Genomic DNA, 16,072 nt, shown 5'->3' with positions numbered 1-16,072 from the left:
TTAATCTGAACAAAATCAAAAATTTTAAAATTATATTTGTTATCGAGACATTAGGAAACAAAGGAAATCAATAGGTAATTTATACGACCATCAAAGGACGGAAGACCAAGAACTCCAAGTCTCTGCTCATAAGACAGGGTGCCACAGGATTTAGGTATACAAACCCTGGTCATGCGGCGTTGAACCCCTCTCTAAAGATTCAATCTCTCCCTTTCGATACGGAAACCACGCCGGCATCACATACTCCATAATAGGTCTAACAAGAGCATTAAAAAGCTTCGGGAAAACGATGTGGTTTCTAAAACGCACGACCCTCATGATAAACCCCAGAAGCCTGGACGCCTTAGCCTTAACATTTGCGACATGGGTACCCCATTCAAGCTTGTGTGTAAAGGTAATCCCAATATATTTAAAACACTCCACCCTCTCAATAACGTTCTCCCCAATTAGATAATTGATTGCACTGTTCTTAAGTTTGGCTGATCTAGTAAACCGTATGTGCTTACATTTAATAGGATTAAGCGGTAATTTATTAAGAACACTCCAATTATAAATTTCGTTTATGTCGTTCTGCAATGCAGCACTGTCTTCGGTAGATCTTATTGCACTGTAGACTGCTACATCGTCGGCATAAAGTAAAATATTCGATTCAATGGAGGAGGACAAGTCTAAAGTAAATACATTAAACAAAACCGGGCCGAGTACACTACGGTACCTTGTGGGACTCCCGAGGAGACAGGACAACGGTATGACTGGGCACCCCTAAACGCAACTCTTTGAGACCTACCCAATAAAAAAGATGTGAACCACCGCAAAATTTCGCCACAGATCCCAAGACGGTGAAGCTTCTCAAGGAGCAGAGAGTGACAGACCCGATCAAAAGCCTTGCTAAAATCTAAGAACAGGGCATCAATGGGAGGGGGCTTGCGTTCATCCAAAATATCAGACCAATGGGTGTAAGCAGTGGCAAGGAGAGTTTGACAAGACCTGCCGGAGACAAACCCGTGCTGCTGTGAGGACATCATACCATGCAAGTTAAGGTGGTCGGTTAGATTTTTACACACGATTCTCTCAAGTATCTTACCCACAACACTACATAGCGAAATCGGACGATAGTTGTTTATAACTTTAACATCATCCGATTTGTGAATGGGAACCACATTGGCCACTTTCCATTCCGTCGGAAGAACGCCAGATCGAAGCGAAAGATTGAAAAGCTCAGAAAGGGGCTTACATATATAAGTAGGCCTGTGAGATATTACGCCAATCATTATTCGACTTTAAACCTATGTTTGTTGGTTAGTGGCGACATTCATCCTCACCCAGGCCCAGAGCTGATGCATAGGAACAAGAGCCAGCATATTGGAAACGGTAATAGTACGAAGAATACATGTGAATCTTGCGCTAAAACGGCGAGACGCAATAAAAAATGTCTGATTTGCTGTGAATGTCATCACATATTTCATATCAAGTGCATACCTATGAGCAGCGATAGTTATGTGTTTTATCAAGATAATCCATGGGCGTGTAACATCTGCTCCCTACCACAACTATCGGACTCATTTTTTGACAACTCATTGAACAACAACAACAGTATATTGTCACTTGCATCCAGCAATACATCAACTGATTCTTCCATCTTTGAAACTAACCTTATTCAAGTTGCTTTATTTAACGCCAGAAGTGTGGTGAATAAGATCGAAGAATTCCATGCGCGTATCGCAATTGATGAAATGGACATCTTGATTGTCACAGAAACGTGGCTGGACTCCTCTATTGATAGTACGGAATTGTTTCCAGACTCATTCGTTGTGTACAGAAAAGACCGTTCAAGACACGGTGGTGGTGTTCTGTTAGCTTTGAAGAACGCATTTAAATCCTCTATTGTTGACTTTCCTACTAACATTGAGGTCAAAATTATTGAAATAACTGTAAATAACAATTTTAACGTTTTAATATGTGCTGTTTATAGGCCACCGAGTTCAAATGACGATTGGCTCAATCAATTCCACGATGTCGTTGATTTTATCCTTTCTATTTTACATAAGTACTGTGGTGTAATTTTAACTGGTGATTTTAATTATGATTACGGTGTTGATAGTCCCTTAGTTTATAAGAAATTTAAAGAAATTATTGCTCCACTTGATACTATACAATTTGTTGATTTTTTTACTCGTGTATCTAACACCAAAAGTAGCATTATTGATCTGGTCTTGTGCAATAACCCTGACATTGTATGTAATTTCAGAAGTCATCCCGGTCTCAGTACAAGTGACCACCTTGGGGTTTATTTTAATATTAACGCTAGATGCAGTAAAGTTAAACCTGTAGATAGATATTATTATCAATATAGTAAATGTGACCATGACGATCTTTTTACAACGTTGGGGGCGGTTCCTTGGGGACTGTGCCTGGAACAATCAGACTGTGAGGAAATGTGGGAAAATGTTAAAGACCTCTTTCTCGCCACTATCAACGATTGTATCCCTAAAGTCAAAAGTAAAAAAAGAAACAGGCCAGCTTGGATAACTCAAGAAATGGTTACCATGGCTCGTAAAAAGAAACGAATGCTAAAAGAGGCTCATCGTCATCCTCATAACCCAAATAAGATGGACAAATATAGAAAGTTTAGTAATAAAATTAAGAAACCTAACAAAAAAAGCTCATTTACAATATATTAGGAAATTAAGTGTCGCCTGTGTAAATGGTGACTCCAAACGTTTTTTTAGTTATGTTAAGACAAGGCGTAAGACTGGACAAGTCAAAAACTTTGTTTTTAATGGTATACCCTTGGTTTCCGATATCGATGCGGTAAATGCATTTTCCACATTCTTTGCATCAAACTTTAACGAACCTAATCGTAATTTCAATGTTAACTATGAGATCTGTAATTGTGTTCACCCAGATATTGTTCCCCTTAATAACATTAATATTACTGAAAAAACTATTTTCGAGGCTCTATTGTCATTGAAACCCAACAAATCCCCTGGACCAGACGGAATTACACCTAAAATGTTATCCATGTCAGCTCCAATTATTGCCCCAGTGTTGTGCAAAATGTTTAACAAGTTCTTAACGGATGGCTTTGTACCAAAAGATTGGAAACTCGCGAATGTCACTCCTATTTTTAAGTCAGGTAAGCGTAACGATGTTAATAATTATCGACCCATATCGCTATGTTCTATTATAGGTAAGGTTTTTGAACGTATTATAGCAGATAACATCCTTTTTAATCTTCAATTTTTTGGATTTATAAGTCCCACGCAACACGGGTTTTATCCAGGTAGATCGTGTATTACACAGGCCTCAGCGTTATATCATGATTGGTCACAAACAATGGATGTTAGACAACCTCCTGTAATTGATGCAATATTCCTTGATTGGGAGAAGGCCTTTGACCGTGTTCCCTATGATTTAGTAATCAAGAAACTGCACAACATGGGAGTATGTGGATCTCTCCTAAAGTGTCTTCACTCCTTTCTCAGTGACAGATTCCAACGTGTTGTTCTTAATAAGGAGCATTCTGATTGGGATAGAGTGGGCTCGGGTGTTCCTCAGGGATCAGTGTTAGGCCCGCTTCTATTTAATCTCTTTGTTTATGACCTACCTCTAAATACCTCTTCTGTTATGAAGCAGTATGCAGATGATACAGTAATTTATAAACCTGAATTCAGTCGTCATGATGCACTTACCTTACAACAGGATCTTTGTAAAATTTCCAAATGGTGTGAGGATAATAAAATGAAATTAAATGCAAAGAAGTGTAAAGTCATGCACATAACTAAGAAACGTAATTATATCCCTCATTTTATTTATACAATCGAATCCAATCCCCTTGAAGCTGTTAATTCACATAAATATCTTGGTATTAACTTCTCACGTGATTTAACATGGTCTGCTCACGTTAATGATGTATCGATGAAATAAATGAGAATGCTTGGGTTTATCAAACGGTTTGTAGGTTTCAATGACACCGAAATTTTACTACGACTTTTTAATGCACTATGTCGACCTGTTATTGAATATGGTGCTCCTGTGTGGGATCCACATCAAAAACAACATAATATAGCTATTAACAAGTCATTAAGACGGTCTACTAAATTGTGTGTTGAAGGTGATTTCACTGACAGGCTTAAGATACTAAATTTACCAGATATGGTTCAAAGAATGAAATTTCATAGTATAATTTTTGTAGTTAAGTGTTTGCATAATTTAATTGATTTTGATATATTTGAATACCTTACAATTCATTCTCGGTATCCAGAGTCGCTCACCTTTAAACACATGTATGCTAGAACTAATGCATTTAAATACTTCCTGTTTGTTAATTTCCCTCGAATATGGGAATGTATCCCGCATGAAGTTCGTAACAAAGTCCTGTTTAACTTTGGGGAGGGGGGGGGGGGGGTTTAGAAAGGATTTGAAAAAATGTATTACTGATATCGAATTCATCTAGACTATCACTGTGTTTTTATGTCTTTTGCGTTTTCCGTACTATTAGTTGGGAAAGCCACTCGACAGTGCAGTTCTTTTGAACTGATCCACTTTTGGTTACCCGCAGGTGCTGATAGTACTTTTGTTCTGTTTTGTTGAATGATGCCGTACCTTGTTTATGATTTTTGTATGTTACCTGGAAATTGAATAAAAAAAAAAAAAAAAAAAAAGCAGATAGTTTAAGCATCGATGACGTTATGCCATCGGGCCCCGGAGCTTTCCCCATTTTCAGACCGTTAATTATGAACAAGACCTCCGACGGGGTTGTAATGATGTTATTGAGGAGAGAGAGGCCAATATGGTTCCCAGTACAATCAGTGTGAGTTTCAACCTGTACAGAGTCATTAGTGAAATTTGATTGAAAAAAAGAGTTAAAAGGGTCGGCAATAATCTGGGATTCTCTACTAGTGTCCCATTAATATTAAACATCTTCGGTGCATTTTTCGCTCGCGATTTCCTCATAAATGACCAAAAAGCTTTTCCATTGTCTGACCAAAAAGCTTTTCCATTGTCATGACCAAAAAGCTTTTCCATTTTTCAATAGGTGAATAATACACCTTTTACATCTAACTGCACACTGATCATCTCCGGAGATACTCCGGGGTTTGTAATTATTCACAACGTCCAGAAACTCCTGAGAGACCCCATTCACATCAACACCGGAGTTTCGTTTTCGCCCTCTATTTCGTTTGTTTGTTTACATCGCGACGATCATTAAAATAATTTTAACTGATAATATTTTCAATTTGATAATTATTTTCAAAAGCCTCAGATGTCATTATAACATTTTATTTATACTATTTATTATTTTTTAGACCTACTATATATTTTGTACAAATATTTAAAGTATTTTTAAATAAATATAAAAGCAATGATTGATCGTGTGAGGATAACATTTTGACATAAAAAACACAGAAGTTTAGAGTTGGTACTTTTCACATCGACTATCCCGCTGTGTCTCCACAGTTCGTCCACCGGAAACATTCACCTGTTCAACCCCGGAGTTGTTTGATTTTACATTTCACTTCAACCACAACTCATGAGTGTCTCCTGAGTTTTGCTAGTTGATGTTAAAAACATATTATTGAGCTATGATTGGTTGTATTTTTTGCACCGCAAAAAGTAGATTAGACTTTATTTAAACAATCCATTTGATTTGGTTCACCAAAACACGATATAAATCACTGTTAAGTGGCCCTGTTTCATGTTAATAAATTCACATATACTGTAGGCCTAGTAAAATAAAAAAATATTTTGTAAAAAAGGTAATTTATAATGATTTTACTTTCAATACTGAAAATCTACAATAAATGTGGGGTTCAGCCACTGAAGAAAAATATAATATTTACTATAAAAAAACACAGTAGTAGTTGAACATTTTTCTTAATTAAAATTTATTTGTAATAATACATTTGCGTGTTTTGCAAATAGTAAACTATTATTATTTGTTGCTTAATAAAGAAAACACTAATCTATTTATGTGTTACCTATCCTATAAACTGGTATATAAACCCTAACCCGGATCTTCTTGATATCATTAGGCCACTGGGCCTTTAGAATTAAATTTGACGAATTTTCACCCCACGGTAATACGGTACTAATTTCAACAAAAATGGTTAGTTACTAATGCTTTTAAATTGCTACTGAAACATAAAGTCACACATTCCTTGATCTAAAGAAAAAAAGATTAGATATAATAACAATTTGCATTTGCATCATGTCAACATCGATTATTTAGATTTTATAATGTAAATAAAACAAATTTGATGCAAAGCTAATGATATTGTTACAATCGCAGTCTCCAATCAATCAATCTAAAATAAATTGTTTATTCAAGTTGGTGATGTACTGTTTCCCAAAACTTAAAAAAAAAAGAAAAATATAGACGAATAAAAGCAAATTTGAAATAGGCTATACTATGTAAATTTAAACAATTTGAATTTGTTTTTATCTCAGCCAATATTTCTTTGTATTGTTAAGGTTTACCATTTAATAGCAGCTGGTACCCCTGCACCCAATAAAATAATATTCGCAGCAGTTGTAATTATTTTTGGGGCATAATTTTTAAGAAAGACCATACATTTTTTACCCAGTTTTGACCAAAAACCTTTCTTCAACTTTGATGTCTTCTGCCAACGGGCAGGCTGATCATTCGTGGTCTTCTGACATTCATTCGTGGTCTGACATCCATTCGTGGTCTGACATCCATTCGTGGTCTGGCATTCATTCGCGGTCTCCTCGTCGGTCGTTGTCGTACTACGCATGGCGGTCTTATAATCAGGAATAGTCTGATTCTTCAATGAAGTATTTATTGACTCGTCGGTACGTTGAAAAACGGTAAATGTATTACTCTTGTTTCCTGCAAACATTGAGCATGGAGGATCTGAATATATATCAATTATTGCATCCTGAAGAAGCTCCTCTTCTGTTTCTGCAACCAGTTCCATAATAGCATCAACAAACATGCCATCTATCTTGTGCTTCAAATTTTGAGCGTCTTCCATTGTAATCTGATTGTCACAATCAATGATTATCTGTATTCAAACATATAACGATTACAACGTAATTATTGTGTATTAAGAGATTGCAAATGTGAATAATTATTTACATTTATTTTTAAATTAATATTTAAAACATTAAAGACACTTTCCCTGCAATTTTTGACGTTTTGTAAAATCAATGCATATATTTTACTTTAAAAAACATTAAACAAGTTCCTTGTATGTTTTATGGTTAATTATAATTAAAAGAGAAAAACAATGCAATACCCAAGTTATTAGGTATTAAGTGCAGCCTAGCAAGGCTTAGTTGGTAAACAGCGTACGGCGACCACTTATACGAGTCAAATACAACTCAATTTTGAACAAAGTATATATAGTTTTCTTAAAGTAGAGCAGTATTAGGCCAAGCTTGGCGTTCTGTAGTTGCTGCATTAATTGTTATTTCTATTTATTTCGGTGGGAGGGGGGGAGGGGGGATATCAGTAGCTCAAAAGAGGCCTAGAACATTGTATTTTAAGTTAAAAAAATATGGATCTACATTTCTAAAGTTGATATTATTGTGAAATGTATATGTTAATTACCCACACTAAATCAAAAGTTGGCCACAAAAATAATACTTGGACAATTTTGAGCAATGGTACCTCATTACTGAGATCTAGGGTTACTTCTATGAGCCAATATATTTAAAATTCCTTTTTCAAATGCTATTATATTTTCTCTGTAAATAGTCTAGTATATTGTGAACATAAGTATTTCGTATGTGAGAAAAACTGAAAAATTTAATTATTTAGTTGTAATTGCACTTTCAAGATTTTTAAGACACAATAGTTTCGTAACTAATTGACATACCCTATTTATATTTTTCCCCAACTATTTGAGAGGATTATTAACAACTTGTCAGCTTCAGGGAGTTTTTATTTATGACTTTGCAAAACTGAGATTTGGCTAAATTTATAGATAATTTTAATATTTTTTGGGCGTTTTTCGAGCAGATCTTGATAATCAACTCTCACTGTGTATATATTCATATTCATGCAATGGGTATCCAAGTGGGTTAATGACACACAAGTGAAGTTTCAACGGCAAAAATTATGCAATAATATTATTGTAACTTGCATTGCATTTTGTTTTGTTTTTAGTGCCATTTTTTTGTGAACTCGACTCAAACCAAATAAAAGCCTTCTGCATAAAAACTATCCTTTTTCTGCTCAACTACCCAAGATGGTTGATAAACAACCTTTTCAAAACCAAGCATGAAGATTTTTTTTTATTTAGGAAAATGCACTAGCTGAGAATTTCCTAATTTTATACCCGCACGCATGCTAGTATTTATAGCGGGAATCGATTTATTTTTAATTTTGACCGTTTAAAAACGAAAAAGGTATCACAATAGGCTCATATAGTATTGTTACATAAAATATAGTATTTTATACAACGTATGGAAAGTGTCTTTAAATAAAAGAGTTTCACTTAAAAAGAAAATTATATTATAGGAAGTGGATTTTCTACATTATCCTAAAACAATTTAAAAATGTACTAACTTTTTCTTTTTTCTGATCGCTCGTCGCGTTCTGATGACATGTGGCAGTATCGCTCCCTGTGTCTTTCTATAGTAAAAACTTGTTATAATTAATTCTAGAATCACATTTCACTAATTTATTGTCATTGGTAAACAATAGAAAATAGAATGAAAAGGAACAAAAGACTAAACAACATTGATAAATATACAGTAATAAAATAAAAATAATAATGAACAACAATATTCTTTCAAATGCTCCACTTTGAAGGATACATTTCTACTAAAACTTTTCTCCATAACAAACAAAATTATTTATTAGACTTAAAATTTATTTTAATTTTAAATCAACTGACAGAGATGACAACCTCCACTTAAAAGTTGATAAACAAACAATATCAATATATAAATATGAAAAAACAATTTAAAAAAAACACCACAAATTTAGAATGTTTAAATTGTCAATGTAAAGCTAATTTTGAGCTGCAAATATATTATCACACCAGGAACCAGGAAATTAAACCATTAAACAAACAATACGTAAAAAAATACCTTTTTTATTGTCTGCTCTCTCGTTGCGTCGTTCTGATTACCTGTGGCAGTATTGCTACCTGGATCTAATTGCATATCTTCCTATAGTTAAAAAGATTGTTATAATTCATCAACTTTTTTGTTATTGATTTGTCATTGGTAAACAATAACAAATTGAATGGCAAAGAACTAAAGATAAAAACAACATTGACAAACTAAATGAAGTTGAATATAATAATGAACAATAATGCCTACTAAGCGCAATTTAACGACAATTTTACCAATTTATAATTTAGTCAAAACCAATATTTCACTCATCACAATATAGGCCAACAACAAAAATACAGCAACAATAATATTACGTATAAGAAATACATTAGAAAGTAAAGTAAAAATGAACAAAATATATATGTCAGTTATAAAGCATAGTAGGACGGTACAGTATATTACAACTTTTACCAGATCAATTTTTGGATCCTTTTTGTACTTTTCAACTGCAATCTTTATCCTCATAATTTGGCCAGCTTTCACACCGCAACTGTCCAACGCATGGTCTTCCAAGGCCTTGTCAATCACATCAACTTTATCAAGCTATAATAAGAATAACCAGCATTAATATTTTTAAAATGATACATTAAATAAGCTACTACTCTATGTCAATATAGACATTTTTATGAAAACGCTTATAGATTATCCTACACTTGGTTGTTGATCGTGTGAAACACGTGTGCGGAAATGTGGTAAGTCTTAACATTATACGGAAAATTGTCTGGTAAGGTATTTACTTCATTTTTTCAAACAAAATGTAAACTGAGAACACAATACAAGAAGAGAATAAAATTCCATGGCGCATGCTTAAAGCAAGTATAAGCCAAGTGGCTATAAAAAAGTACCCGTATAGGAAAGATAAACAAGACCACGTTTCATACTTTCTGCATTGGAAAATGTACTTCGAACATTGGATTTATGTCCTGCCCTTTTTTGTAAATAAGTTTTCTTTGTACTTTTCTGTGTTGTTCACCTTTTTTATCCGTAAATGTTTTTTTGTTAGTTCAGAATTTATAAATAAAAATAAAATACTCAAGAAGTAATAATTTGTGTACATGTAGGCCTAAAGCAAAATTAAATTTACAAAAATGAAAAGTTTGAATTTATTATTGTTAATTCAATAACCTCTTCCTCTTGTAGAGCACTTATAGTTTCCTGTTTAACACCTTCATCTAGCATATATTGTAGTATCTTTGACTCCATCTGTAAAACATCAGAGAATTTAGTTAAACACGGCCTTTGATTACCATTTTTATAATGAATAATGATATATATATATATAGAATAATAATAATAATATTTTAATAATTCATATTATCAAAGTTTAGTATACTTAAGTACAACTGTACTCGTTCTAGTTTGTATCATATCCCGTTCTTTTATTATGGAAACCTATGCATCGGTAATAGGAAGTTGCGTGGGTGTCCCTCTTGTTTTGTCATCTTCTAAGGGCCTGGAACTTTGAAAGGTTGATGTGTACTGATTGTGTGTATTTAATTTATCTTATTTGTTTGGTCATTTGAATGTGTGGGATATGCTTATTCAACTGTGCCTTTTTTCATAACCTTGCATCTATATACATTTGCGTACGGGAAAGTGTCAGTAAATGCATCATCTGGACTGGTATTGAGAATTGGTACTGTATAATGTAGATGCTTATTTATTAAATAGTTTTGCTGAGTTTGATAGTTCTGCTGACCAGAGACAGTACATAGGCCTACTTATACGTAACGTTCTATCTTTTAACATTTGTGTTCTTTTTTAATAATAATTTTGTAAATATCAATTTTTAAATAATTATTTTTAATACTATAGCCTTATATATATTTTGGAAACCAACAATTTCAGCCTTCTGGTTGAATTTTACTTTTTACAGAGAGGCCCACGTACTCAGCCAGGTCTGTTGTGTACTAATATTTTCCTATTATATAGGCTAATATAACAGATATCGCCTTTTAAATCTTCATCAATATGAATTGACAAAGTAAGCTCGCAATGTTGTGAGTTCAGTTCTACTATTGTATATACCATTAATGAACTGTAAATTATTGAGAATTAACACTACAACATTTATCAATTTTTTTATTTCAGTATAAACAATTAATGTACGCTATTTATAATACACAAAACAAATATATAATTACGAGTTTGACAGAACCATGCAGGTTGTGCTAGGTTGTAAGCTACTTGATCATAATTTTAAAAAGCTCTTTACATGAATTTGAAATTGAAGCACCCCCTCATCAGAGATCTATGTATTTCATAATTTAATGTCTTAACAAATTGTGTGATATAGCTTCATCAAATAATTTTTCTTGCAGGAATAAATAAAAGATTTGTGCTAAAAAAAAAATATTAAAAAAAAATTTGTGTCTCGGACACAAGACTTAATCATAAATTTATAATAGTGCGCTTTGTTCTTCTGATCTTGATCATTTTCCTAAAACAGTGTTCTTAATTAACCATGTAGAGCCGGCCGTACCACTTTACTGGAGATGTTCAAGTTCAAGTAGATGTAAGTTTTACAGAATGAAATAAACAATGACACATATACTGGTACTAAAAATATTTCTGCAAATAGTAAAAAAATAACATATTAATTGTATCGGCTAACAATAGTTTCAGTTGACTAATAATAGAACAAATTATTAACTTTGAAAATTGTAAGAAAAAAAGTTAAAGGGATATAGTTTGTTCGCTATGTGTAATGGATGAGCCACGAGTGAAAGAAATGTGTTTTTTATAAATACTCGTATCAAAAAACATATACATTAAATCAAATTATGTTTAAAATTACAAATAAACAATTATAATTCTTGTCTCTTGTACAAAAATAAAGTTTTTTAAACAAGTGGTTCTCGAGAAAATATAATTTCAGTTTACTTGTTACGGTAATACTGCTCGGTCCGAGAACCTCGTCGGCTTTTGAAAGTGGTCTCCTATCTTTTAACACTCTAGCAGGTCTAACAATAATAACTATTTCGGCCCATGTTAAAATAATACACGTTTTTCTTTCTTGTTAATAAGCAACCGATTTTCTTGAATTTCAATAGGAAAATTTAGAATGATAATATAACTTGAAAATTGAAGGCGCTATCGTGCTAATAAACAAATAAAATACTAAACTTTGCAACATTTATTTTGCCATGTACAAAGCTACACTGTAGGCCTACTACTTTTTAATGTTCGTCCAACGGTCTATTGTCTATTTTTTTGTTAAAGTTATAGTTCATTTAGTTTGTTTGTTTTTTAGGTGCTTCCATTCACAATGGGCTCATGGATAGCATCTGGTATCATAATATTATTTAAACTTTAAATGAATAATTGTATTATTATTGTTTGTTTTACCTTTGATATTATTATTATTAATTGATTTCTTTGTTTTGGGACAACGCCATCGTTTGGTTTCGAAGAATTTTGTAGAGTTGTACTTCCTCTTTTGTTTGTGATTATTGATAACATTCTATTGACACGCTTCGTGTGATTTTGTCACGGCAACATATTATTCTTCCATAAAGAACGTAAACATGCAGTATTTATGTGAGGCTTTTTCCCACACAGAGCCTATACTACTAATCTAGACCGGGTGCACAGAAAATTAATCATGTAAAAAGCAACAAAAGGTTTGGTGGTCTAGTATCTATAGTATTTATTGTGCATGGCTAGGTAATTCATATATGTGTTAGGTCCTAGGTATGTGAAATACACAGAGATACATTTGTTCAATAATAATAAACAACTTAAATAAGACTATAAATTAAATGAAAATAACAATTCAGGGGTTTTATCTTAAAAAGAGAGGGAGACCATCCTCCCTTTAAAAATAGGTAGAGGGGATATTATGTCCCCGTCGCAGCCCTCCCCACCCCAGGATCTGCGCCGTTCTAAATGGGTCGAAACGACTAATCCTGTTTTAACGTATAAATACACGGACAGATGAATTCAAGCCAAGCTAGAGTAAACGGCCTAGCTAGGTTATACAGTGCAAATATAATCAAAAATATTACTTGGGCCTTGTGTGTATAAAATCGATTCACCATTTTTCGAAACACACCCGACATGCTCATGATCTGGACCCACAGTGAAAATAATCTGGACTCATTCCTTCAGAATATTAATTAAGCCCACCCAAACATCAAATTTACAGCTACTAAATTCACTAGTAGTGTTGGCTTTTTTAACACTATAGTGACCATAGAAAATGGTACACTCAAAACTTACCTATTCCGTAAACCCACGGATAAAAATATGTACCTGCTCCCTAGCAGTTGTCATTCCAGACACTGTACTAAAAGCATAACGTACAGTCAAGCATTACGTATCGGACGTATCTGTTATTCAGATTTTCAGAATCGTAACGAAGAACTAACCGGACATCTCCGCTCAACCTTCGTGATATACGAGTTACATCTAAATTTAAAAGTCATTGACTCTCTCGACAGCCAAAATTCGGGCAGTCACCTTCGCGGTAAATCTTGTTCATTAGTTGACTCGACTGAAAAATGTAAGAGTAACAACCAAACTGGCCGCATTTTTCGGATAAGACAATCAATTATTTGTCTAATAAAAAACGTCAATTATCTCATATTTGTGGTAAACAGTACGTCGGAGAAGCAAGAAACACCCTTCATATGAGAATGACACAACACAGATCAAAAACATTAAAGCTTGATCAACCTGTAGCCGAACATTTTTATTCAGCTGGTTACTCGATTGCAAATTTCATTGCAATTGACCACGATGTCAAATTGAGCGACAAAGAAAACCACTGGGAAGTACTACTTAAAACCATAAACTTTTTGGTCTTTACATTAGGAACATACTTCTATATCGGTAACATTATTCCATTATACCTAAATTTAAGTTAACCACCATTTAAGCTGTTCCATTCCAAAATTGTTTATATCTTCCAATCTATCTTCTTTTTTTACTTACTCACTTTCCCCACCCTCTATTCACCAACCTGTGCCTCCTTTGTTTTTATCTGTTTTATTCCAGTTCACTCAGACAACGCTTGTCTGCTTTTAAAATAAGTTAATGCATAATTACAAATAACTTGATAAGAGGTGTCGTTTCAATTTAAAAAAAAAACTCTTTTGATGGGAACTGGTACATTATCCCATAATCTTGGACCACTGAACTGAATGTTATTTTTGAAAGAAGATGTTTTGTAATTATGAAAATTAAGATAGAAACTTAATAAATCATCAAACTGAGATGGAAGGAGCGAGTTAAACCATGAATAATGAAAAACACATTTTTGAAGATGGTTTATATCCTGAATTTTAAGCAGGATTGGAATGGGATAAGTGAGGATCATTTGCTATGTATCTTACGATTTTCTTTAAAATTCTTTGATTAATAACATTTTTATTTAGGTAGGACGGTAAGTATTACCCCAAATAATATTACAGTAGGTGAGGATTAATGAACAGTAAAGAATGTGGAGTATGTTTTGAGGGATGAAATAATCTATATAATGATAATGATACCAGAACTTTTGGATATTTTGTTTTCGACTTCAGTAATCTGATGTTTAGTGTACTGTCCAGATAAACACCAAGAAATTTAGTTTTCTTAACAATAGATAGTCAGGCAGCATTTGTCACGTTTTTCCTCTATTTCATATTTTTCCCAAGTTTGAATTTTTGCTTTCTTGTGTTTTACACCATAAGGAACATTTTTCACCCGTTGTGGGCGCTTTGAAAAATGACCACATATGTTGTGACCCCCTTATATCTTGACAACCGCTAACTGTATACATTTAATTTTAGCCTCAAATTACTCTAATAAAAAAGTTTGTCAAAATATGGCGGCAAAAGTCCTTTCTGGTTTTTGACCTCTGACCTCTTAAACTCATAAACTTATTTTATCATGCGTATTTGATGATAAATAGACTCAATATTGCGATGAACAATTCTTATTCTTTGGCTTAAATAGAAATATAACTTTAAAGCTCCGATACAGGCATGAATTTTAAATATAATATCTGATTAATTGTAACTACATCAAATATTTGTAACAGAAATCAAGACGAAAAAATATGAATTTCCCTTAATATGGTCAAATACAAAATTTTGCAAAATTCTGCCATAAAAACCAGGAAGACTTTTTTTTCAGTAGTTAGGTAGTTTAACCTAATGTAATAACATGTCTGGTGACTCCATATAAGGTGAAAAAAGATGGTGGACATACAGTGGATAATTTTTGCTATAGCATGAAAAAAAAATATGAAGTTAAATAAAATTACCAGAGTTATACTACCTATATTTAGTCATCTGATAACATTTTTTACCACATCGTTTATTTTTCATAGCTTTTTAAAATGCCTCTCTATTTACAAAATTTGTGTACAAAAGAATAAAGATTTTACTGTGTAATTTGAACTATACTCCCACTGATAAGAAAGTGCATTTTTTCAACAAACTCGTGTAACACAAATAAAATCCCAACAATTATGAAATATAGGGGAAACTATAGATCGATAATTATTGGAATGTATGATCAATAGAACTTTTTTTAATTTACCATTTATTTTTAAATTATTTTGCAGAACGTTAATGATTCTTCCATGTTTTGATACCCTTCGGTTAAAGTTTTTCATTGACGCTATTTTTCAGAAGTAAGTTTCTTGACGCACGTAACTAAAAATTGTTGTAATGGATGCTTGTGTACGCGCAGATCGATTTGTTTACAAAGTGGGCGGAGCTTGGGAAATAGCTTGTGAAAACTCCCTATTATGAGAAGATAATCATGTTGTAAAGCCTGTTTTCCACTAGGCGAATCAAATATTTTCGCGTATACGGACGCGCAATGGAAATATTTATTGATAAAAATGAAGTTGCGGATGCATATACGCGAAAATGTTCAATTCACGCGAATAAATTCACCTAGTGGAAAACACAACAGGTTTGATGAAACTAACCGAGTTATAATGTTGAGCTCAGATAGTAATTGCTTAATTTCATTATGGGTTAGTCGT

The 16,072-nt window shown here is 33.1% G+C and overlaps 1 protein-coding gene across 1 annotated transcript; it reads right to left on the bottom strand.

Moving 5' to 3' along the window:
* Positions 1-6,134: 6,134 nt before the first annotated feature.
* LOC140058144 (uncharacterized) lies at positions 6,135-13,365 on the bottom strand. The gene is made up of 7 exons (XM_072103699.1): positions 13,345-13,365; positions 10,216-10,293; positions 9,502-9,633; positions 9,064-9,144; positions 8,537-8,602; positions 6,584-7,028; positions 6,135-6,166 (listed from the first exon to the last, which is right to left on the bottom strand). Exons 1-7 carry the CDS (start codon positions 13,363-13,365, stop codon positions 6,135-6,137), a joined length of 855 nt encoding a protein of 284 aa, XP_071959800.1.
* Positions 13,366-16,072: the final 2,707 nt, after the last annotated feature.

This window comes from Antedon mediterranea, chromosome 9 (assembly GCF_964355755.1).
Source record: "Antedon mediterranea chromosome 9, ecAntMedi1.1, whole genome shotgun sequence".
Classification (NCBI taxonomy): Eukaryota; Metazoa; Echinodermata; class Crinoidea; order Comatulida; family Antedonidae; genus Antedon; species Antedon mediterranea.
Note: the sequence above shows the minus strand (reverse complement) of the source record. Positions and strands in the feature narration are given on the sequence as shown.

Excerpts from the sequence above, each read along its gene's own strand:
- LOC140058144 (XM_072103699.1), bottom strand. The coding sequence starts at position 13,365 with ATGACAACTGCTAGGGAGCAG. Across the intron at positions 9,145-9,501 it reads AGGATCCAAAAATTGATCTG|GAAGATATGCAATTAGATCC; the intron begins GTAAAAGTTGTA and ends TTTTAACTATAG. Across the intron at positions 7,029-8,536 it reads GCGATCAGAAAAAAGAAAAA|ATAATCATTGATTGTGACAA; the intron begins GTTAGTACATTT and ends GTTTGAATACAG.